The 27,342-nt window shown below is 33.2% G+C and overlaps 1 protein-coding gene across 1 annotated transcript; it reads left to right on the plus strand.

The window, feature by feature from the left end:
• Positions 1-26,600, plus strand: LOC138307418 (carbohydrate sulfotransferase 13-like). The gene is made up of 3 exons (XM_069248160.1): positions 1-614; positions 21,244-21,320; positions 22,227-26,600. Exons 1-3 carry the CDS (start codon positions 515-517, stop codon positions 23,364-23,366), a joined length of 1,317 nt encoding a protein of 438 aa, XP_069104261.1. The 5' UTR covers positions 1-514; the 3' UTR covers positions 23,367-26,600.
• Positions 26,601-27,342: the final 742 nt, after the last annotated feature.

Genomic DNA, 27,342 nt, shown 5'->3' on the forward strand with positions numbered 1-27,342 from the left:
TATACCATTCTTAGATCTTCTTATTGCAGCTGAGGTTCTCCAGAAAAATGTACTATTTATGATATGATCTTTGTCCGTATTTTTATGTTTTGTACTACTATGTCATGGGTCTTCCATGCATTGTCCGAAGTTTTCTAAATATGAGACACCCCACTGTGGGCCTCATTAGTGTTGATCCTAATTTTTCTAATGTTGTATCTTCCTACCGTTGGCCTCTTCAGTGTGGACCCCGTACTGTATTACCCTCTCGTGGGCCTCCTGAGAGTTGTCCGGATTTTGCTGTATTTTGACACCCCGCCGTGGGCCTCCCTTAGGCCGTGATGAATGGTACCTGTCTCTTTCTATTGTCGTGTCCAGGAGAGAGACCGTTCGGATCAGTGCTATACTGCTGCACACCTTCGGTCCACAGGGATATGTTTCATGTGTGTTGTAAGGGCTAGTACTTTGTATCCATGTAGTGTCCGTACGTCCGCTCTCACCGGACTGTCCGAGATAAGTCCGGCACACTAGGAGCATGAGGACACGTTGTCTTCCCCGCCGCCTTCTCACTAAACCACGCTGGTGGATTGTTTTAATTTGTTTATGTGTGCTTCTTTTTGTGTTCTTCGCTCTAGGTAAGTACATATATTTACATACATGTGTTTTATACAACCTAAAGTATGCCTAAAGCAAATCAGGACAAACGAGTAACGTTTGTGTAATTGATATCAATGGCTTATAAAAAACATGTCAATGACATTTTAAGTTTTAAAGAATATTAAGGCTTAGAAGAATAATTTATATATCTATGCAAACAATGCTTTGTCATTTTTAACATCAAACAGTCACTACAAAAGAATGTCATGGACGTATTCCATGTAAAAATACCAAGTCATCGTACCGCATTCTGAATCAATATTAGGACGTTTGAATAAGAACATTTCTGTAGATTAATTCTGTAACAATAAACTGATTTTATGAAATGTTTCATAACCACGAATCAACTATTGAACCATTTATCTCAATAAACGTTTGTAAAGCATGAATGATAAAATGTTTTTTTCTAAACTATTTCTTTTTACATATTTTTTTCTAGAAATAAGACTGTATTTTTGCAATATATTTTAATTGTCATATTGGTATCTATCATTACTTTAGTATTTTCATTTTATTTTCTGAGTCAATAATAAGTGCGATTCCATATACCGGTATACCGTCATAATTGAAGACCGGAATAAATATGTATATAAACATATTAAGTATTTATGAAAATGCATATATGCACGAGTTTTTGTGTGAGGTTGTCATGAGGAACAGCGCTTACCTCTCAAGCCTAATTTGACATGCAATATACGTTGCATATATATTTGTTACCGTCTCCAGAAATCGTAAATGTCGACACGAATTCCTTTATTATCCCTGCATATTGGTCTGTGTTTACTGCATATGACTTGCATTTCGTGAGGACCTTATTTCCCAAATATCATCAAACATATCTGTGAACGCAAACAGCATAGTCAGTTATTTTCGCAGATCACAGTATAGGCGATTTTATATTAGAACGACACAATTTGATTTCCACGCATTCAAATCGAATGATGTTAGTAAGCCTACAAAAAATACGTGTTTAATTAAATTTCATTTTTTCACAAATTATTTTGCGACATTCATTGATCGATGAACTAGCGAAAATATCACAACCACCTACACCGCCCCCGGAAAGAATCCACTTAGAAATTATTTCTGTCGACGATGAACATAAAACACGAGTCATTATCTTTTCTTAAAACACTCAGTTTATACATACTTATGCACTATAGATGAATACCCCAAAGTCATATGTATAGTAATAACATGCGGGAAGTCACAAATTGCTGATTTTGCCTTTAACTTGTCATTTTTATCATATTTATTACATCAACTCTTCAACGGTGTTAAGTGTTTTGCTCGTTTTAGAAGTTGATTGCAATTCTTCTCTGTAAATTCAAAGCCTTTTTACCAGTTTCTAATGTGATAAGGATATTGCTACACTTATTGAAACCTTTTTTACTTTCAACTACAAAAGTAGTTGATTTATTTGATTGGTATATCTGTTGTAAACGTTTTGCCTAGAAGACTTATCGGTTAGTGACTCTTTTTGATCTCTTAAAAACGTTTTCGCTGCTACGCTGAAACATAGAATAAATCTAAAATTTTCATATATCAAAAGTCAGATGCAAACGTTATTGACACCACCAATACATAACATGCTGGCATTTATCAAAATACATACATGACAAAGTATTATAAGGTAGTCATGATACATACATACGCATACACTCTTCATTGTATGTAGTTTATCATACGAATATTTTTCAGTACAAAATAGCAGTTCTAATGGGTTTTTTTTTCCAGATTTCTTATTATAGGTCTAGTTTTTTCCATTGTTACCTATCGTAAAAATATCAAATACATCAAATAGTTCTCCATGCTTTCTGGATTTTTTTATGAAGGATTTTATAAGTTGCCTTTCGGCTTCAGTATGACACCGTAGTAGTCCACAACATAGGTTTTATGTGATTGATGAGCTATTTCCTGTACTTGTCGAGAATAGTATTGCTCATGTCCCCAGGGTCAAGGTTGTGTGGTTAAGTAAACATCATATATTTAACTGTCAATAAGTTGTTATGAATTGGTAGTGTGTTATTAGAATACATCTTACTCTAATCAGTATATGATGGTGTTGTTAGAATATCTCTAACTCTAATCAGTATATGATGGTGTTGTTAGAATACATCTAACTCTAATCAGTATATGATGGTGTTGTTAGAATATCTCTAACTCTAATCAGTATATGATGGTGTTGTTAGAATATCTCTAACTCTAATCAGTATATGATGGTGTTGTTAGAATATCTCTAACTCTAATCAGTATATGATGGTGTTGTTAGAATATCTCTAACTCTAATCAGTATATGATGTGTTGTTAGAATACATCTACTCTAATCAGTATATGATGGTGTTGTTAGAATACATCTAACTCTAATCAGTATATGATGGTGTTGTTAGAATATCTCTAACTCTAATCAGTATATGATGGTGTTGTTAGAATACATCTTAATTAATCAGTATATATGATGGTGTTGTTAGAATATCTCTAACTCTAATCAGTATATGATGGTGTTGTTAGAATATCTCTAACTCTAATCAGTATATGATGGTGTTGTTAGAATACATCTAACTCTAATCAGTATATGATGTGTTGTTAGAATATCTCTAACTCTAATCAGTATATGATGGTGTTGTTAGAATATCTCTAACTCTAATCAGTATATGATGGTGTTGTTAGAATATCTCTAACTCTAATCAGTATATGATGGTGTTGTTAGAATATCTCTAACTCTAATCAGTATATGATGGTGTTGTTAGAATATCTCTAACTCTAATCAGTATATGATGGTGTTGTTAGAATTTTTACTCTTAAAAAGACTTTCTCTATCAGTAGAGTATGTTGTTCAATTGTAAAAAAGTGCCTTTCTATCAGTAGATGTAGGATAGTTGCCCAACTGTCACATATGATAATGCCACAAGGGATGACTTGCATGTCTTGAATCTGTATATGATAGTGATATGGAACTGTCAATAACTATATATCTTATATGATCATTCGTGAATGTTTTTCATAACTGACTCTGATAGTGTTATGAAACTGACAGTAAGTTCATCTCAATGAACTTGATACATTTTTTAGAAAACTTTAGACAAGATTTGATAGTATTATGTAGCCGCCAATACGTTTATTTCACACATGATAATGTCATGTCATGTAACTAGCAATAAGTCTATTTCACACACAAAAAACACATTGTCGTGAGTCGTGACAGATTTCAATTCTTAAAGAAATAGTATATGTTGTATGCATCACAGTATCTAAGAATAACGTATAGAGCGTACCGTACAAAATACACGTAGTTTCCAAACAAAAAGCTTATAATGAGATAGTGTTAAAGAAGTTCTGGTTTTAAGAACTTATATGTTACCCTAGGCCCTTTGAGCCTTTTTTTTCCTTGTGATAAAATCAGCACTATTGTACCTCTTTAACATCAGTATCTTCAATCTTCAAATGTAACAGTAAAAAAATACACATTATCTTTACTATGAAGATGACTCCTTCACAAATTACCAAACACACCATACAAAGTTTATCTAATGGCGAGTATAATACTATATTACCTGATCATAAAAAGGTCAATAGCACGCGCACAGTGGTCTCTTTGTTACGTCAGTGACACCTTATGATAGCTATGATTTTATTACTTCAAGCCACATAATACTATTTCCTACATCCGTAGGTTTTATGATATAGGAAATAGTAAAGTTAAACTTTTGTCATAATGTAGAATATGTAACAATTATTTCTTAAGTCTGGTTTTAGAGTAAGTTGTTCGACAATTCGGGGCCAGATCTAACAAATAACTCGCTCTCGGTGAACTTTATTTTCAAATATCCTATTTATTCAAAGTACAGTAAACTAACATTTTAGATATTGTCTGTAGATATGATTTAAGTATTTCCAATTTATCACTATCTACTGAATTAATCTCCACGTGATTACAAACGAGTCGTGAGTTAGACATCACAGGTAACATCGGTGCAAAGAGATAGACAGCTTATCAATACATTTATATGAAAATGTCCTTATCTAGAGACGTGAATTGATGTATGATTGACAGGTAGGTAGGTAGGATACGTTTTTGCACATGTTCATGTCCTAGTTATTGATACAACAAACATTACATTGTTTAACGCAACACATCAACATCAATGCTATATACATTTATTGCCCTGGCGTGAGGGAGACATGAGGATTTGTTTCCCCGGGATAAATCGTGTTTTCCGATGGAGTAAATTAATGTATTATGTTTAAACAGAAAGTGATATAATGATTTGTCCTTGAGAACAATGTATGGTGTTGGTATTTTTGTTGCTAAATAAATGTCGGGAATGTCACAGATAATTATAAAATGTGTTAATACTTAAAGAATAGCCGGTACAAATTGCCACGTGCTGGACATTCTACCACAAACCATTTTTCTTTGTATCATGAGAAATCGTGGTAAAGCATTTGTCACTTTGGAACTAGTTCCTTCTGACTTTGGATAGAGGCAGATGAGAGCTTAAAGTGTTTGACATTGCTAGCCAATACTTCTGGGTAGCAGTATCTGAGTAGCGTAAAGTTATCCAATATTCTACTATTAGCCTCAGCTTAATGGTCACAATTCAAGTATCGTCTTATGGTAGTTTGTAAGACACCGAACAAAAGACAATGTTTAATTTTCAATAACTTTGGTTTTCTTTTAACACCAAATTTGTTTGCATATATATTGCGGTTGCAATGACGTGTTGAAAATCAACTGATTTTCAATAATTGACGATGTGATCGACGATTTGATTTCGCTATATAGACTAAGTCTACTTAATATGTACTCGAAATAATAGCGACACGCGAAAATAAGCCTATTTACAGTAATTAAACATGAAACTAAAATAGTAGGAATGTGGAAAACAACAATAATTTATAAAAATAAAATATTAGGAATGTGAAAAACAACAATACATTATAAAACTAAAATAACATTCTAATTACTACTGTCCTCCCTAAATAATAGTGACCACTTGACGTTTTGCATTCACACCTTGGTGTTAATCCTTCTTCCTATCTCTCGACAACATATCTCTATAATAATTAATAACAGGTAAGCGACGTGACCAGAATCCTAATGTTTTTGAGAGAAACAACCTAAAATTAATTACAACGAAAACCTGTTTGCTAAGGCGTATAGCCCATCCTTCTAACTGAGAGTTAAGAAAATACGAATGATAGGACTCTAAAACGGAGACATGCTAGGTCTTCTGTTGTTAAACTAGTCTGAACTTTTATACTGAAATTAATATTTATTAATATGTATATTTTAAACTCATTCACACCTGAAATTGCATCATAGACTGGTCTAGTCTTTGATTTAGAAGAGACTAAATGTGTCGTCAGGGGTGACGGAGTTAATTTAGAGGAATTTTTGCTAAAAGCAAAACTTTCAGTGAGACATCTGATATGATATTCCTGTGTTATGATATTTAGCTATCTATACCGTCCGTTTATGTTGCATTTTATCAGTTTTATTGATACTGTAGGGTTCTAGTCTTTAGTGTCGATTGTTATAATTGTGTTTTTTTCTGAACTTGAAATGGACAGGCAGTGTCTGAAATATCACTAGTATCACTCTACAACTCGATTACTGCTCAAAGTCTACACAGAACTGCTGTTATATGATAACCGTAGGGCATTGTTCCTGCTAGAAATCAAGTTCTCATCCCCAAAAATATGCAAATGTGAATAATCAAAGTGTACTTTAGGCACGAAAGGAAATCTCTAGTTAATTTTGGGCTGGATGTGACTCTATATAAACGGCTTTCTGAACAATGTAGTCTGTAACGCCAAGGTAACCACGTACGATTTCATTAGTTTATATGGCCAGTGATCATGTGACAGATGTACGTGTGAGACACGTGACATGATTTGACAGAAAGTATCACCCAAGGTCAGGTCGGCAATGAAATTGTCGCTTCCGAAATATGTCATGGTGATTCGGCTCATGAGGTTAATACGTGTCGTCGAAGGGTCATCATTGTGTATTAGTCGTTGTCATGGCGACGCATAACGTCATAACTTGCCTCGACAACGCATTATATCAGACTTTGGCTATAAGGCTGTCTTACGTCACATGAAGTCCTCTTATAGACTCGACCAGCACGTATTCTCTATCAGCTAATTCGTTAGTATTGATTTTCTCGCTGGACCAATTTCTTTGTAATTGTAAAAGTGTAAGAGTAAGGTGACATATGCAGGGGAGTATATGGTAAGGGTTCTAATGTTTTCTGCTTTATCATGCAGGTGCGTAGCCATGACCTCGTCCGCTTAGTATAATTGTTTTGACAGGTTTCATTTATATTCTATAGAGGATATTTTCTTTTCTTTATTACACAATTCTAACATAATGTGTAAACATTAAGGATATATTTTGTTTACTAAATTTTCTTACGTATGGATTGGAAGGAAAAATGTTCCAATAGAAAATCAATAGGCCAATTGTTGGCTTCTATTAGATCATATATATATCATGAAAACAAACCACAAAGAAAAATTCATAATTTATGTTTATTGGAACTTTTCCTTGTTCTTACGATGCATATTTTTGCGCACCATTTGCCTACTTAAAAGTGAGTATATATACATTATTATACTAGAATAAAGTATATGCTTCATTCTTTTATCAGTTAAGATTAGAGCTTGAATGGCAATTTATAATACTTTTCATTCTTTCAGGCAGGCTAAAAAAATCAATAAATAATTAAAAAATCAATGAAAAAAAATCATTGGTCATGTATATATCCAAGAGTATAGAACGGCTTCTCTTGGTCACTATTTTGTAATTTGACCAGCCTCAATCTTCAAAATGTAAAACTATAATTTCACCATTTAATCATTGCATTAGCATGTCTTTCGCAGGCATAAAGTGGTGTATGGAACAATGTTTTTGCATTATACAAGTCAATCTATGCCCTGAAGTAGACAGGGCTAACCACCCTACGGATCGATCGTCACACATTTTTTATATACAATATCTTTCAGCCTGTGGCATTATCGTATAATCTTAAGCTGTCAGAAATGTACAACGTAATCCTCGCATGACATGTTCATTTCAAACAGATGAGATATCCTGTAATTAATTTCAGTCAAATTTCATCGTTTGGGTTAATAATCCCTTGGTATGTTCATTTCAAACAGAGGAATTAATTTCAGTCAAATTTTAGCATTGGGATTAATACTGACATGGCATGTTTATTTCAAACAGAGGAATCAATTTCAGTCAAATTTCATCATTAGGATTGATATCTGTCGACATTGCAACTATTTGAGATTTTCTCATACATTTTTTCTTATAAAATGCTAATACCGAAAAGGAAAAATGCATTACTAATAATATGTTTGATTTAGTAGCTCATGCCTATACAATTCTATAATAATATTATAGATTAAATTATGCATTTGGTTAAGTAATTCACCAACAGAATTCATCGTAATTGTCCCTCTCTGACTTCAATTAGTAAAGATTTTTAAAATATTAAGATATAAACACGCTTGTAAATTAAGCCTCTATCTTGTCTAAAGCTACGCTACGAAAAGCAATATGCATTTAGATAATTAAAGAACAAAGAAAACATTAACGTAGAACACACAAAGAGAAATATGCAAATCAGGTGAAGATTGAAAATATTTTATTTCTATTTAATTAAATCATACGTTACCCATTTCTTAATATCAAATTTAAGAAGATATACTGTTGATAATTTCTGGATGACTGTCATGGATTTTCTGGCAGAACATTTGTCACTCGTATTAGTTTGGGCGCGGTTTTTATCTATGAATATTTATTTAAATAAACAAAGTCCAGTTTTATCTTTTAATGTTGCCAATTTAACTATGACACATATTCTTCATTCACAATATTTTCACACTAATATGGATATTATTCTTATTTTATTTCCTTACCTGCATTAAATATTGAATTACGCACCATTATCTTCTCATTTCTGGTTTAGTTTAGTTCAACAAGGGTAATTTAGGGTTATGTCTGGTTTAGGATGTTGAAGAAATAGTCATAGAGGACGGATAAAACCATCGACATGCCAGAGGTGGAATCGTAACCACTCTGTCATCGCAACGCCATCTCACTTCACTAAAGTCAAGAGAGTGAAACAAATACGATACGAAACGATTTCATTTAAAAAAAATCAATTTATACCTAGGTCACATATAACGTATTTTAGGAATAGAAAATGCATTTAAGACTTTGATATCAGTGTTTGGTTACATTGGTTGGGTGGAAGATGAAGTTGGTTCTCAAATTGTAAATAAAAAATAAAAAAGGATTAATTAAACATATCTCGTTTTCAAATAATTTTGCATCGAAATTGTATCTTCTCATTATATATTTATGTGTGTAAAACCGGAATCATAAGACCCATTGTGCAAGAAAGATTGCACTCTGCGCACGTAATGTCTGAACCAAACCCAGGTGGCACATGTCAAAATGCACCTATATACATATTAATGCTTTGTGGTGATATAAGTGTGGACATAGTCATAAAAGTTACACCTTAAAGTGTATTGTTATGTTTCTTTGAAACTGTAGGCAGGGGAAAAAACAAACGACATAAAACACACTGTTGTATTACAACTTAACGCTGTAAACTCGAGATATTCGTAAGGTTTTATTCCGCACAAATTCCACTGAGATAAATAATGACTAAATCGAGGAAGATAGAGAGGATTGGTTACAAACTCGCGTTGATCAAATTCATTCTTTACGTCAAATGTAGCAAGTTGTGTCATGTAACGATGGTCATTAAAAACCATTGTACTTTTTGTAGCTAGCTATCAAGTTGCATTGCAATAAACTATAAAACAAAGTCTTATCGATGATATTTCTTTTAAAGCTATATATTCAATTATAAATGGTAGGATCTTTGAATAAAGCTTACTTTGATGTAATTTTTATTGTAGCTTTAAAGACTTCTAGACAATCAATGATACAATCTTTCGAAAAGTATAGGTCTAGTAGGTCGGATACGCAAAGTCGTTCTAGTTTGAATTGTGCTTTTAACAATCCGTTATATTGGCAAAGTAATTTGATCATTGGCTAATGTAACAGTCAATACATTTACTTAGTTGCCATACAGCGTTGTAATTTCGAGAAAAAGTCACTCCCCGAATAAAACTGAGATTTTGTATCACAGATAACATCATTTTTAAGTGAGTTGAAAAACATAATAATGTTATCATTCTCGTAACAGTTGTTTACGTTGGCATAGCAACATGATCAGCCAACCCTATTTGTTACGTCTCTTTTGATAGGTTGATACAAGGATGTGGTAATTTCCATGGGAAATAGTCTCTAAAGAACATGGCTTCCATGTGGAGCGATTAATCTGATTGCATGATTTAAGTTTGATTTGAGAGAGAAAAAAATATAAAACAATTGAGAGAGAAAAAAATATAAAAGTATATTCTCAGTAAGCTTTTAAGGTATGGATCACCTCATTTGAATTATTTCAGGATTAATTTGGATATATTTTCATTTTATGGAGATTTAACACAAAAATCTCGACAAGCTACGGGTTGAATTGTTAAAGTATTTAATTCGGGTTGAGATATCCCTGTCCACTTGATAGATTTTTGTAAAATTTTATTTAACTGTACTATCAGGTCACAGAATACTAAGGCTGAAGGCTGGAAGGAATACATTCAATTACAGCTCTATTAGTATTATGATGTAGGTTCACAGATGTAAATATTGCATTTAATATGCATACATTTACATGATAATTAATTACCGTGTAATTGCGGTATAAATCGCGCCATAATTAAATATATTATGGTAATGAGACACTTTTGATGGATAGGCCGGGGGAAGAAGAATTTTACTACATATACACTAAATATTATTGTGTATTCAAGTTTCTGGTTATTTATGAATTAACGCTAAGATATAGCGTACCGTAAATGACGAAGTAACCATCCCGCAGTTTTTATATTTTAGAGACATTTTCATGAAATTTTTTTGTGAATTCACATTTCCGTAAATTAAATCATTCACAAATTGAAATTTCCTTATTATGAAAAAGAAAATAGTAATAATATTACAAACCGTGATTAGAATTGTATTCAAAGCCTTCTTTTTTTAAAATAAGGAACGTTACTTAAAGCTTACAATGCAAGTTAAAAAGCATCCATTTTAGATTTAAAAAAAACATGAAAAAACGTAGGATAGTAATTTGCGGTTTCAACATTTTAACGATCGCTGGTGTTAAAACCTATTAGAACTTTAAAATACATCAAATTTGGAAGATAAAAACTGAACAAATTACAAGAATAATAAATTAAGATATTTAAGGGCACTGAAATAGATTTAGGTATGCAAACATTGTGTTCTCCTAAAATAAATTAAATAGGATATAATCACATCACGTGAATCTGTTTTTTAATGTTATTTTCTGAAATATAGTAATTACTCTTTGATAAATCCATACATAGTACCTATATTTTTACATGAAATATACAAACGTTTCACTTCGTATTTCAAAAGGATATCAATATCATCGAATTTATTAAATATACCATGCAGATGCTGAATAACCAACATTGTCCAAGAATAACATTATGGTAAGCATAGAAAATCTAAAACAAACTACTGCAAACCAACTATCTTTCGCGGCTACTAATTATATAAATTTCACTATTTCCATTTCAAAACATTTTCGCGGAGATTAAGTTTCGCGGATTTAAACTTGAATTGAGATACCTTTGAATTCAATTGTGCAAGAATTGCGGAAGATATCATTTCTCGGAGATAAACTTTCGCGAATTTTCTTTGATCGCAAAATTCGTGAAAATACATCGCACGCGAAAGACAGTTGGTTTACAGTATGTTTCTGGATGTAGTGTCCGAACATTGCGGCCATCGAGTGCTATTAGATGTCTGGTGATGTATGTGTGAGAAGTTTCACACCCTGCGTGTACTATAAATAAACGCATCAGTCGGTAAAACACCTAAATAGATGGAGAGAGTATGTCGACTCTATTCAAGGTATGACTATACTATCCAACTATTTGGCTCAAATATACTATATGACTCGGAGACATATTTCTCTATATATATATATTGTAAGGACATGACCTATTTTGCCTTTGCCCTGGAGCTCATGTCGACAACTAACTGTCAGTAAAGTAGACAAATACATATTGTAAATATATCATCTCTTGGTGTCATTTGTAAGCTTTGTACTGACCATAAATGACCACCATGACGTCAGCTATCTCAACTGACCATGTTGTAAATAATACATGGTAGAAGTCAATCCAATTACAATGTAGATATATATCTCAAAAATCTTTCGCAATCAAAATCGAATCAAAAACAATGTACAGTGAAGCAGAAATATGTATGAAAAATTGGGCTTACGTGACCCTTTTATACATTATTTATGTCACCGTAGCCTTAAGTTGTCATAATAGGTATTCTTTAATGTTACTGTCAAGTACTAGAAGGTGAGGAAAAATGGATGTTAGACATACTTTCTTGAAGGGCGTATACTTTATCGTGGAGCTCTTTTTTATGCGGGTCAAAACTTTCGCGATTAAACAAACAAATGAAGTTAAAGCGGTTCGAACTTTTCGCGATCTGACTTTTAATATTTTGCGGATTAAATTTTCGCGACCACAGCGATGTTTCGCGAAATCGCAAAAATATCAACCCCGCGAATACAAGGCCAAAACAAGTGTCTGTTTTGGGTTACTTGGCAAAAATAGCGTCGTTAGGCCGGGATTTTATTTTCAGTGTCTCTCACTCTAAAGTAATAGCTGGAACCGGAGTCTTAGATCGAAATCCAGACTTTTTATTTTTTGTTGTTGTAAAGTGGAAATTAAATTAGGATCGGGGTTAAAAATTACGGTCGGTCGGGTAACCCTTCACAGATATATACATTGTACATATATTTTTTTGCCTAACATATATTCCATCTTGCTTATTTATCTTACGATTATGGATATTATAAATAATCCTTATATTTCATAATGGCATTTTGGCGAGCTTCGTTCCGATTCAAACCAGAACTTTTTGTTTTTGAATGACCTGCATCGACCCTAACGTTTCGATATCGTTGACCTGGTGTGTGAGGGGTATGACATGGTACTGTAGTAATTCCCATCAACAGCCAGGGTCATGTAAGGCCGTAAGGACGTGTCAGGTTTAGGTGGAGGAAGAAAACTGGAGTACTCGGTTACAACCACAGACCTATACTCAGAACCAGTCAGTAAACGGATTCGGACTCGCAACCAAGTGGTGGAGAGTTTGTGTAAATGTGTCAGAAATCTTAATCACTCGGTCACCGCGATCCCTACAACAACACTGATGCATAGATAAGGAATTGTTATATCCAAAGCTTAGACAATGATGTATATCAGTATATCGGATAGACATATTTTACAATGTGTCAGAGATTCACACTATTTCCTCAACCTTATACCACTGGAAATGCATTTAGACAGCGAACAGACACATACAAGACCTTCGTGTGCGAAATTCGTCACTGTGATCCAGTACATTTGTCGCCTGATAGGCCAAAACTGACTAAAAACCATTAAAAGTCGCCAGGCCAGTTTGGCATGACAAACACACATATACACAGGTACATGAATTATTAAGCTAATATTCACTCTTACTGGCCGAGCGAACATAAGTAACGGAGAGCCTCGAGCCAGGTCATGTGATCTCGCGTTATGGCACAGCAGACGTAAGAAATTATCACGTCGTTCGGTTTTTGTGTTAGAAACAGGTGAAAATAAGGTGGAGATGTCCGCAGGTTACGAATTATTTGCATGATCTATGTATGATGTTCCGACTAGTCAGCAAGACGTTTGTGTTCTATGATGGTGTCATTAATGTGTCTCTCTAATATAGAATCGTGATTTCTCCACAGATATTATAAGTTCTGACATGATAGCAACTTATCTTAAAACATCTATAGACTAGGGTGATAATACAAAGAATATATGTGGCAAAAAAGATTACTTGAAATGTCCGTCGAAACGAGAACCAGCCATTTCTGAACAGAAAGATTCCATTTTTTTTTATCACAACCGTAATACAAATCTAGGTCAACTTACAAGGACTGACAGGAAAGAATGTTACAAGATTACCTGGGATGTCAATTTTATTGCCGAGTACATTTTACCAGTTTTGATCTAAAAAAAAAACCAACCAACTGTTGTGTATAAAATATCTATAAATCATTTATCATCATGCACAGTGAAACACATACTCTAAGGCAGAAAACTAGTTAACCGTTGGTGGTAAAGGATGCAAGTAAAACAGCCTCTAGAAACAAATAACAATGTTATTCATGGGAAAAGATAATTTTAAAATGAAAACCATACATAAGCTAAAGCAGAACGAATGAGCATAGAGTCTCCGAAGCCAAGTCGGTAGGATACAGGTTTTTTTAAATCAAGAATCAACAATTCTTCCCCTCGGAGGGAATGTTTCCACAAACATGTTGGCGTAAAGCTGTAAAATTTGACAGTTTCACCCGTCTTCCTACCACAGAATCACCAGGATCCCAATTAAAAGACACAAACAACACTTATCGTTTAATACATCTGACAATGACATTGACATTAAACTGTATATTTTTGCTATATTTATGGCCAACGTGATTCCTCCAATTGTTAGAGTCTTCCATCTTTGCATAATTGCTTCTTTGAGTTGTCTGCCCTTGCGGGTAAATATGATTGTGACGCCATGTGTAACGTCATACTTTCAGAAAAAACAACGTGAAGTTCGCTCACAAAACAATGACGTCACAATGGATACCTTCCCGAAAGGGAGGTAGCTCTGTAATGCGTAAAGACGAACTTTTTATGACCAAATGTTCCTTGACGGTTATTGTGTTATCGCACAAGTATCAGTGATTGATGAGTAATTATTTTTTGGTGTAAAGACAAGCGAACGGTAGCGGTCATTATCGTTTATGACACAAAGATAATGGTGATGAAGTATCCCTACATCAATAACTTACGCGTAAACACGTGACGTGACTGTTGTTACTATATATGGAACTTATATATCGTTCACTAGGGCTATAAGTATGATAAGCATGAAGATTCCGGTAAACAATCAGTTTTTTCGTGATGTCCGCAGTGACAAACTGGTTTAAACGCCCACAGATCTAACATTGGCCTCCCAGTAGACATTTCCACCAACTGAGTGAATGTGAGAATGAGCTGTGAATGTGAACTCTGACGGAGGTCGCCTTAAAAGTTAATACATGTATTTAGAAAATAGTAAACGTAAATTAATATGTAAAAGTGTAATAGTATTATAACAAATATTACTCTATATAACTATATATGTGGCAGTGTACGGCCACGTCAGTTAATTAGTTTGTTTACAAACATAATTCATGAATCAATCTACGGCAGTCAGTAGATGCAATACAAATTTAGTTTTAAAAAAGGAAAAGGAAAAAAATAACAAAAAACATACACACATATTTACACGGGTACGTGACTAACGTAACAAATTCAAAATCAATCGTACCTCAACTTTTATTTTATTTGTGTGTCTATAAATTCTAGAGAATTTGTCTCCCGACAGTAAGAGCTGTACATATCTCAACGGTGGTGGATATCTGTCAGCACGTATGTTGCCTAAGAGTCCCTACCGCTTGGTAAATCTTTGTTGGCTCGTGGAAAAAGCTGTAAAGCAAAGGAAAATTCATGTTTTTCTACTAAGTATGTGAGAAAATAATCAAACATGGATCTGTGAAGTGATATCTCAACCCGAGTGAAATATTTTGGCCGTCAACCCTCTGCGATTCTCGGGTTGATTAGCCAAAATCTTTCACTCGGGCTGAAATATCCCTGTTCACTTGACATGTTTCATGTGTGCTACGCGGCTTGAGGCGTAGCAATTAGTTCATAAGCAATTCACGCCATCTTGCAAGATAGTCATGTAGCAAGAACGCTTGAATCAGACGTCTGATCGTTGCCTGTTGGAGTAACATAAAAAACGAATTGTGCAATATATATATTTAAAAAAATCTTTCATCTCCACATGACGTGGGTCGAACTAGAGACCCTCGTGTCACGGAACGACATTTTTTTTATCGTAAAAATATTATTTTAATCTCCCAGACATAGGGCTGCAAGGGTTGCGGAACGACAGTCTGACCGTCTGAGCTAAGCGCGCTCACAAATTAAAATAGCATTACATAATATAGTTTTAAACGCATAAGAATAACAAATAACGTTTTGAGAAGACCCAACAACTCGGCCCTGTTTGCACGTCAATGGCTTATGGGAGTATGTGATATGGGGGGAACACCCTATGATTAGACTAATATGCTCCATTAGAGATGATGACACAGTTTGTATTCGTTGGACATGCTTAATTAAGATCACAGCTGTGTCTGGTTTTGTTTTGTCCGATGAATGAAACATGACTTGATGATTCATCAAAAGTGTGAACGAATGATTAGCTATGTGGTTTAGTGTTGAATTGCTCTCCTGTATATCGTGTATAGAAATGCGACACAAGATTCAAATATCTGTCATCAAAGGAGAAAATTGTCGTTTCTTGTCTACCAGGCAATTGTACGGAAACATTTTGATAAACATTTGACATGTTAACCCTCTTGATGATTACTTCTTTGTAGTTCTGTGAAAATTAAGTGTCACTGTCCATATTCGTAGGATGATTTTTGTGTTTAACGAGGGGGTTACTGGACACACATCTTCAACGATTTGATGTCATGGTTTGTGTGTGACTGACACAGTTGATAAAATATGTTTAAGATGATATATACTCTACTGACTTGGTGATGGGAATGGATTGTATACATCAATGAAGATTTTAAACAACTTCACTTTTCAAATTTCTTTTTTTTTCGGAAACCGGAAATGAACTACTAAATACGAAAAAAAACACAGAGGCGGAATATATTAATACACAAACAGCAAATTCCGGATGTTCTATTGACGGTGTTAAGTAATACACACACATATATATAGCATAAAAAACCCCTTTACGTCCTCAAATATAATTTGGTATTCTTAAAAAGGTAAATTTTTCCTTGGTTGTACCCACATACATCAGACAAGAGTAATTTTGTGGATCTAACTAGGTATAATTTAAACGAAACAAAATGCTCAGTAAGGAGTATTACCATATTCGTATGAATTATACTGTACCGTAGCATGTCAGCGAAACCTTTTTTTTGGGTAATGTTATGGTAGATGTATATTCATTAAGATTATGATATATATTAACAGTATATTTAAGGAATATATGACATTTATTTGTCGTTTATGGAGATGTTAACAAATGAACCGAGCAGTTTTTATCTGTTTAAGATAAAATTCATATAGTCTTTCTATAATTTGTATATTCATACACCTTCCTGACCACGTCATAATTTTGTGTATTGTATATTAAGTCAGAATTGGACCCACGCCCAAATACCCAAATAGTGACGCAAGTATGTATCACTTAATAATAATTAATTAATTTTTTACCGCTTTTAATTATAACAAACATAATTAGTTAGGTCCAGCTAATAGATGTATAATTAGTTGAACTGAATTGGAAAGTAATATTTATTATGCTAAATGAATAATGTTGTTATTATGAAATGAGACGTTTTCTATATTTTACAGGAAATATTTTCTATATGTATTGCGTTCTGTTATAAATGTGATATTTTTACTTTCCATTGGCGATGGTCTTGTGAAAGATGACTTAATTATAAAAAGGAATCCCGCTCTTAGAGGATTCAATATTAATGCAAGCTATTCCTAGGGAGCATTTTCATAAAAATACTCAAATACTTCTTTATGTAACATTTTTTTCCTAATTAGGTCAAGCGTCTTTCATTGAAATGCTACATTCTAATATACATCTAAGTCTATAAAATAATTGCCACCTTAATCTAGTGAAAGATTATGTGATGGAATGAAATGGTAAAATTAAAGCGAAAATTGGAAAAAGAGACATTTAAGAAAGAATATTCATTAGAACATTGTTTAAGTTTATGTAGGAATTTGTATAGGATATGATTGATGACAGGATGTTCAATTGGTGATGGTGAAAAGACTATTTTCAAATATTTACATTTCCACTGCACAGTATCTAAATGTTGCTACTACGTCTAATGTATGATGTTTTCCAGTGTTAACATTGGCAGTTAGGCTCTGGCGTACTAATACCACAATCAGAGTTCAAAAAGCCAAAAAAGGACTGGGTTTTACGTCAGTGAAGAAAATTGCTGAAAAATGCTGAAAATTAATCAATATGAAAATATATTCTTACAATAATATTTGAAATTGTTGTACTTATCGTTGTATATTCCGTTTTATCGAGGGGATAATTTCATCTACTGTTATTGTTAAGCCAGTTGTCCATGGCAACATGCACCATTGGCTATGCTAGAACACTCAAAGTATGTTGCATACCAATGCATGCCTAAAATATGACAACCAATGCTTAAATGTTTGTGCTACATGAAATTGTTTAAAGGAGTTTTGGTGTGTATGTTTTGGGAGGCTTGATAGAGTAATAAGCAGATCTTTATGTATATTTTGGTTTACCTGTTCATAAACATACTTGTGGCTTATTCGTCAGTCTTTGTGACGTTTATTGGAAACGGGATTGATTTGTTTACAGTTACAGATAAATAAACAATGGTAAAAACCAGGTGCTTTTGAGCTATGGTTTTTATGAGTAAACTGAGGTCTCTAGTGTAGATGAGATATTTTCTTACAATCATTGACCTAGGAAAAGTTCAACGACCCAAGCCAATCTTTCAAAACATATTTTCTGAATATTGCTATGCTTTGGCGATAATGTTAAATTTATGCAATAGAAATTACAAAATCTATTTTATGGCGACAAAATCTTACCTTCAAAAATCGATTAAATGATATTTTTTCATAATTCGTGAACTGATCCCTGAGAAAAGTGACATAACCATACGTTCCTGAATTCAAGCGTTCGTAGCGCCATCACTGACACGAATATAAGTCATACAATCTGACAACCGGCAGATCACATCTGGTACAGTATATCGTATGATAAAAAGTGAGAATTATCCTTCCCTCTCTTGATTAAGTATATGTATTTCCACGAGGTTATGACGTCGATCAGTAAACATCTTTTATATAATCTTTTGTAACTTGTATAATCTATGTAGGGTTCCAAGATGACAAACCCCAATAATCCCAATATCTCGAAACAACTTGTCAAAACTTAAGTGTTTTATTATTTTTTTTTCATTTTATAAGTTAAGTAAAATAATTGACTGAAGTCCATTTTTGACTGAAATTTGGTTCTCGGAATCAGAGTGTGATTTTATATCGGTAAACATATTTACAAATGTAGTTCCTTCTTCCTTCCTTATGTTATGTATGATAGACGTTCCTTAACAAGTAAGTGTATTTAACATGTTAATTAAATGTTAATTACCCTGTGTCATAATATAATTCCGCCATAAAATAAAGTGCCTAAATAGAGAGCCAATATTCTGTCGTTTAATACTTTTAGTAAACAACTATCTGCAATATGACAAATGCAATGCAATTGAAAAGAAAATGAAAGCCAATCGGAGTCAAGAGAGGTAGTAGATATTGACCAATGAGCTCTGTAGGTGTTTCCTCACTGGGATGTAAACAAAGACGATACTTAACTCAACTGAAAAAGAGTTTCACATGATTTTCTCATTGTGAAATATGAAATAAATATAGCTAACAAATAAAGTCGATCGGAGTCAAGAGAGGTAGTAGCAAGTGACCATTGAGAGTTGCTGTAGGTGTCTCCTTACTGGGGAGTGTAAACAGACGATCATCAACTGCTATAGTATTTATCACATGGGTTACCATTATGAAACATGAGAAAACGAATAAATCATTTTATACATGTACGTGTATAAGCGTTCCAAGCAATGAAGATGTGTCACTATTTCCTACATAGTCTCACGTTACCAGAGACACATTCTCAAACGCCCGACATTCTCACACGTTCTATGCTAACGGTTTAACGCTAAAGAAATGACCATTATTTGTCAATTGCATTACCTAATGTTAATAGCCGGCGCAATTAGCTTTTTCACGTTTTTACGGAAAATCTATCAAAACAGTCTCATATAAGTGAACTTCATAGTACAGCTGTTTTGTTATTATGTTTTGTTATCGATACCATTAAGAAACATTAACTTTGATTTAATAGTTTTGAAATTAAAATTTGAAATACTTTATACCTCCTTGTTTATGATATCTGGATTATTGGTGTATTCAAGCATATTTGTATTCCATTTTGATTCTTGATAAATTAAAGTCATTATAATACGGAAACCTAGCTGTTATTGGTCATACATCCTGGGCCCGGAGACATCCGGTTTAGTTTAAACAAGTTACACCGTACTTGTGATTCATAAATTATAAATGAAAAAGGAAAAAGACACCGTACTTGTGATTCATAAATTATAAATGAAAAAGGAAAAAGAAATCAAAAATACATATATTTACACTGCATTTTATCCAGGTGATATTTTATTTAAAACAATTAATGATATAGTGAAATTTATTGAAGCCATTCTCTTATATTTTGTATCATGATTTCATCAAACATAAGGTGAAAGTTTGAACTATTCTATGAATCAAATACGTTTACCTAATCCATGTATACAATTCACAACAGGTAAATTTAGGATGATTACGTTCTATTTGAGTAACGATTTTGATTTATCTCATGATTAGCATTGATGACATTATAATGAGCACATTATACGATGTATGACAGGTCCCTAGATATCAAGCGGACATCTATAGCCTCCCGGTAGGGAACCGCTAATTAATTGATCAAGTTTAAAGCTGTCATCGTGATTCGATGTGGTAATAATATAAAATAATCACATGTTAACGTGAGCTGAAGTAATTCAGTTAATGTCCTACTTAGAGCTTGGAGAAAGTTTACATCGCGGGTTTAAAATAAAATAGAAAAAAAAATCAAAATAAGTGGGCGTTTATTCGCAAAGGTAAACTTTTACGAATTGACTTTGATCGAGATTTTGGGGAAGTTACATATGGAGCTAACGACGATCTCCATCTAAAAATTAGTTGACATCGAACAATTAAGCAAACATTCCTCAAACAACGTTAGAGGTATACCACGACGATACTATTTTGAAACAGTACGTCGTTTCTAACAAATAGCGTCAGAAATGAAAACGGTTGACCAGTCGACTCTCATGTTATGGGAGTAAGCGAACATATGACTGTCTTTACAATTGTAACTTGATACCCCCCTCCAAAAAACAACAATAAAATAAAAAATAAAAATACGAATTAATCAAAAAATGAAATAAAAAAAGAGTTATGACAGCAAACATCCAAATAGGCGTTATTTTTTCATGAATTTTTGTTTTATGTATGAACTTAATTAAACCTGCAAACCATTCAAAGCCGTTTAAATACACATCAACCTGTTAACCTATCCTTCTCTTGAGTTTCCTTACAGGCTTACTACATTTCCGAAACGGATGTTAATCTTTAAAATGTAAATGTAATTTTTGAATTGAAATGTTAATAATATTCTATTGTCTTTGTTTGTTACAGATTTTAATATCACCACGTACAACGGTGTGTCTGTAGATCCTATATCTCGTATCAACCGACTATCACAGTCATCTCAGGTAAATATTAATATGTATTATTGTCATCCAGAGGCGAGTAATTACGCGATTGTTTGTTCATTGTAGATAAATCACATAAAAACAATAACCAAACCTCCCTCCCCCAATAATAAAAACAAACATTAACAATTACAAAAAAAAAAAAAATAAAAAAATAAAAAAAAAACCAAAAAAACAAAAACCCTCCGAGCTGCTAATGCAAAATTGTTTTTCTCAATGATTAGTTATGCTCTTCCGAAGGTAGAACTGTCTACTTTTATGTTGTATTTTGTGGTATACCATTTGAATGTCATGCAAAGGCATATTTGTATGTCCAAATGATGAGTCAGCAAACTCAAACTTGAACTTGCACTCTATAGTACTCTTTAATGATGATAAGAATAATTAATTCATTAATCTAATTAATACCTGAACTTTCTCCATGTTAAATAGCTTTATATAGGTCAAATGCCGACAGATCACAAAACATTTTCGCAAAGTAAATACTTTTGGACAATAACGGATAATTTATCGTGTATATATTTGTCTTTTTATTAGTAATTAACACAAAAATACATAAAACTATATAAAATAATTTTATAATATACAAATAATTTTGTTTCACTTCTGTTTTCTGCGCATTCACACCATATAGGACATAGTACCATGAAATTTATCAGGATGAAATTAATAATTTTTGAAACTTTTACTATAAAGTAAAATAAAGAGGCAGCTCTAACTTTGAAATGATTGTGTAAACTAAATAACTCTAAGTATCGAAGAAACACGCTTATTCGTCTGCTTCTGTTTTTACCTTTCATCGGCTGTATGGTACCATTAAATTCTTTTTTTTTTTTAAATTGTGTCCTTGCTTGGATTTTCATTTTTAGATTCATCAATTTGATATGTCTAAATTTCATGTTGTAGGAATCATCGTATGATCGAATAGCGAAAAGGTTCGAGGAGAGAAACTCAGTGTTACATGATGGCTGTCAAACCCTGAAACAGTATTATGCCGTCCAGGATTCGGAGGCAGCTGTTAAAGAACATCTGGTAGTGGATAGCAAAAACAGAATCACCTACTGTGCTATCGAAAAGATAGGCTGCACGTTCTGGAAAAGAGTCTTCCAGATCCTCAGCGGTTGGCAGAATGTATCTGACCCTTTTAGAATAAAAGGGATCCATGCGTATGAAGGATACCAGACGGCTAAGCGGTTGCCTTTTGATAAGATTTACAATATTCTTGTGCATTCCACGAAATTTATGTTCGTGCGAGAGCCATTTGAAAGGCTTCTCTCAGGATACGTGGATAAATTGTATTCTCCAAATGCAGCCTACTGGAATTTCATTGGTCGATATATTGTTACGAGATTCCGCGAAAATCCAAACAACCATAGCGCCGAATGCGGCCATGACATAACATTCCAGGAATTTGTAGAGTATTTTATCTATTCTCAAAGTACCAACGAACATCGAGATGCGCACTTCGTGCCAAGCTTCGAACACTGTCGCCCGTGTGAAATTGAGTACGATTACGTTGGGAAGATGGAAACCTTTAAAGAAGACACATTTCATATATTAAAGTCGCTAAACTTAGAAAAAATTGTAAAGTTTCATAATTTTCAGAATGAAACAGAAACTGATGCTATCATCGATACTGTTGACTACGTTTACTCAATGCGTCGCCCTATAACAAAATGTATGACGTTAGTCCAAGCCCTCTTCCGGGCATGGCGCAAATTACAAATCAGAGGAATTATTAGTAAACATATTAAATTTCCCTATCCTTTGGACTATTCTGAAAATATTCATCCAAATGAATTCAAAAGACTTTTACTAGATGCGCATGCGATGTCAGGGGATCGAGAGCTGCGCAAGAAGAACCGCCAGGAGGCGCTTCTGGAAGCATACAGTACTTTGACTCCTGTTACTATGGACAGACTTAAGGAGGCTTTATATGTGGACGCCGTTCTATTCGGATATGATGAGTATCCAGAAAAACTCAGAAATCTTGGAAAGAAAAAGTCGAGAAATGACGGGTTTACGTATTTCAAATTATATCCATAATCAATTATGCAAAATACGATCTTAATAGGTTCATTTGACATGTTTAAAATACAGTATTATACACGTACATGTTTAAGCAATTGTCTTATTAGAGCGAGTGTTGCTCTATAATGCTAAAATACGTTTAATGAGATTTCTTAATGCCCTTAATATGCGATTGTACGGATAACATTATTAATTATCGCGCATGCTCGATCAATAGCATTTTGGACCTCATTTTTATGGCGGCAAAACATTTAATGAAGATACCAGCCAGTCAAACATTACCAAATAAATGTGCCCTCAAACCTCATGAAACTATTAATGTTAATGACTAAACATTCCATCTTGCTTTTAACGAGCATTTTCATTGGCTGAAAATATCATCGTATAACGCTAAACATAACGCCATCTCTGATTCGCTGTATATTTAGAGTAGAATCCAGTTTTTGTGTTAAATCACCACATCTATTTCGGTTTTCCTTATAATAAAATGACAATAAAACACTCCAATGTTAGGTGCTTTCTATATTTATTTTTTGATACATATGTTTGCTATTATTATGCATAGAAAAGGACAATATAAGTAAAATTAAGAACCTTGAAAACAATCGCATAGATGTATGGATGGAATACATTATTGAAAGGAATAATTAACAGAATTAATGTAACTTATACAGGGTGTGAGATACGATGTTAATGAATGAATATTTTATGTGCAATGTGCTTGAAGGAAACACAATGTTCGTAGTATGGTTTTGAAGTAACAGAAAAAACTTACTACATGTATATACTAGAAAGAGTTAATAAGGCTATTGATGTTCTGGCTTTATTGGAATAGTGTGATCGGACCTCCCAGTATGTTTTATGAATGATTGATCACATGACCTGCTGAATATTCATATGATAATGCATTGAGAAATATATGATAATAGGTTTGTCCTTTGCGTTGAATATTTATGTAATGATGCATTCTGTTTTACTGCTGAATATTCAAAGGACAATGTATTAATTAATATATGATAATACGTTCGTCATTTGCATTGGCTATTTATGTAATGATGCATTCTTCCTGATTGGTATAATATTCATATGTTATTATGTTCACTGTAACTAATGAATATTCATTATAAACAACTGGAATTTAAGTTCAAACACGTAAAAGTTCATACTGCTGAATATCGATATGGTATTATGTCCACTGTCACTATACTGAATTTTCATCACCCTCAACTGGAATGTAAGTTCAATCACGTGATATTTCTTTTACTGCTGAATTATTCATATGATATTATGTTCACTGTTTCAATTGAATATTCATCATCCACAACTGGAATGTAAGTTCAAGGACGCGATTAAGGTTGCTATGTCTCATCCAGGTTAATGTGTGTGTATACTACTTATTGACTTTGTGAAAGAATACTCTATCATATGTTGTAGATTCAGTTAATCACCGTAAATTCTGCATTTTTCCGCTAATTTCCCAAATGTTCACCCCGAACATTTCCAGCGCCCGTTTTTATTTTATTTGAAGTTTTGTGAATATAAAAACTATATTACCGAAAACCCGAAATAACACTGATGGGAAATGTGTACTCTTGCATATCGCGAAATTAAGAACTTGCGAACAAACTACGTTTACAGAATGCGATTTAGCACTAACTGTAGAGGGCTTTAAATAAAAATGTTTCATGATAAGTAATTGTCTCTCGGTTACAATGATACTACAAGTTATGTTCAAACTATCAATTGTAATGGTGAACAGATAAACACATCAGGAGTTGTGGGTGCAGATTGCACCTAAATTTCTCTAGTGTTTTATTAGAACATCGACTTCATTTAGAGTACACACTAACTGAATTTGATTCAACAGTTTTAATAGTACCTCTCAAACCTTTAAAAACATACAGTTGGTTGTTCTACTTTCCATCTTTCCATGTTTCAGAATTACCTTCCTTGTGGATACGTATCCATTGTGACGTCATTATTTTGTGTGCGAGATCCACGTCATTCTCTAAGAAAAGTATGGCGTTTCGCGCGGAAACACCCGCAATGGTAGATAATTCTGTATTATGGAATTGACAGACTAAGAGAGTGAATTAACTTGTATTCCATTCCCATGCTTTGAAGTGTACTTGGTTAAAATAAGTGTACAGTACCAGGTAAGAGTAGCGAATACATGATACTTACTTGTGCAATATACACTGTAGCTATCGATGTCATCAAAACATTTCCAGGTACAATTGTATGACCAATGACGTGTTATGATTGTGTCATCTTCTGTTTTTAATAAAAGAATAACTTGGTTAATTACTACACCCTGTTCCATTTTATTGAGCAATAAATCGAGAGTTGTTAAATTTATTAATTGAAACTGTTTTAATTCACATCAACATATTATATGCTTATACAGATAATAAAAGTTCCACTTTATTAAACAATGAATGGAGAGATGATGCATTAATTAATCTAAACTGTTTTTAATTCATATCAAAACATCATTATATGCATACATAAAAGTTCCACCTTATTTAGCAAACATTTGAGAGTTGATATAAACACATTATAGAATTACATGGGTACATAAAAGTCCGGTTTTATTTAGCAATGAATGGAGAGATTAAACATTTATTTATAATTAAAACCTTCTTTAATTCATATCATCATAATATATGATTATATGGATACTAAAAGTATGACTTTATTCAGCAATGAATTGAAAGATGATGCATTTATTAATCTTAACTGTTTTTTATTCATACAAACACATTATATGGATACATAAAAATTCAACCTTATCTAGAAATGATTCTACAGTTGATATATTTATTAATTAAATATGTTTTAAATTCATATAAACACATTATAGAATTATATGGATTCATAAATGTCCGGCTTTATTTAGTTGATAATTGATTAATTTAAATTGTTTTTTTTTATTTCATATCATCATAATATATGATATGGATACGTAACTGCGTTATTAAGCAATGAATGGAGAGATGAAACATTTATTATGTCAACATATTATATAATTATATGGATACTAAAAGTACGGAAGTGGTTTATATTTATTGTTGACTTGATCTACGTGTGCATGATGTTTAATATGTATATGGCGCCTGGTAATTAAGGATAAGCGTTTTACTGGTGGTTTATCACTAGTCATTTAGTACTTAATGTTAGAGTTTTATTGTTGTTTGTATAGCTATATGCAAATGTTATCATGGACCTTAATGAATTTTATGAAGTGAACGTCTTTGTTGAATTATATGTGAAGAAGCTTACGAAAACAACAGGAAGCGAAACTCAATCAATATTCGCTTGCTTTTCCTTGGTTCTAACGAAAGACCCGTTTGTAACGCTTTTGTAACATCAAGTGACACTGTTGCTGGTACATATACACCTTGTATGTATACTAGCGTAAGAAAGCGAAGCAAGTGCTTACATGTACATTATACGAATTTGTACCTTATTGTACACATTAGTTCAACGGGATTTTCGCAGCACAGTAATATCACCTACTTAAATTACCTCCATTTGATTTTAAAAAGCATAGGGCTTTGTTGAGTCCCCGGTAGGTGTCACACAAGGACCTCCAAATTGCGATCCTACTATGGAAAATTTGTTGTGGTAAAATATTGAAAACGTTGACGCAATATTTGACTGCATCAGCCACCGAAAGGTAACCTATCAAATCTCTAACTATCTGATGAAAGTGCTTATGACCTCATTTGAGAAACCTGTTTAAATTTGTGATAAGAGACAGCGAAGACAATACGATTAGACAGGTACGTACTAGAGTAAGTGATAGATGTAAGAACAGCTACGACCTAAGAAGACTAATGTCATTTGTCTCTTCTCTTGTCCTATACGCGTCATGTTAAATGGTATTAAACGCTCTTCTTGACTAAAACCGCAGTATATAATGTCAGGTCCTAACGTAACAGGGCAAAACTATTTATCAAACATCATGATGTTAACTGTTATTAGTTAA

This window comes from Argopecten irradians, chromosome 14 (genome assembly GCF_041381155.1).
Source record: "Argopecten irradians isolate NY chromosome 14, Ai_NY, whole genome shotgun sequence".
In the NCBI taxonomy this organism is placed as follows: domain Eukaryota; kingdom Metazoa; phylum Mollusca; class Bivalvia; order Pectinida; family Pectinidae; genus Argopecten; species Argopecten irradians.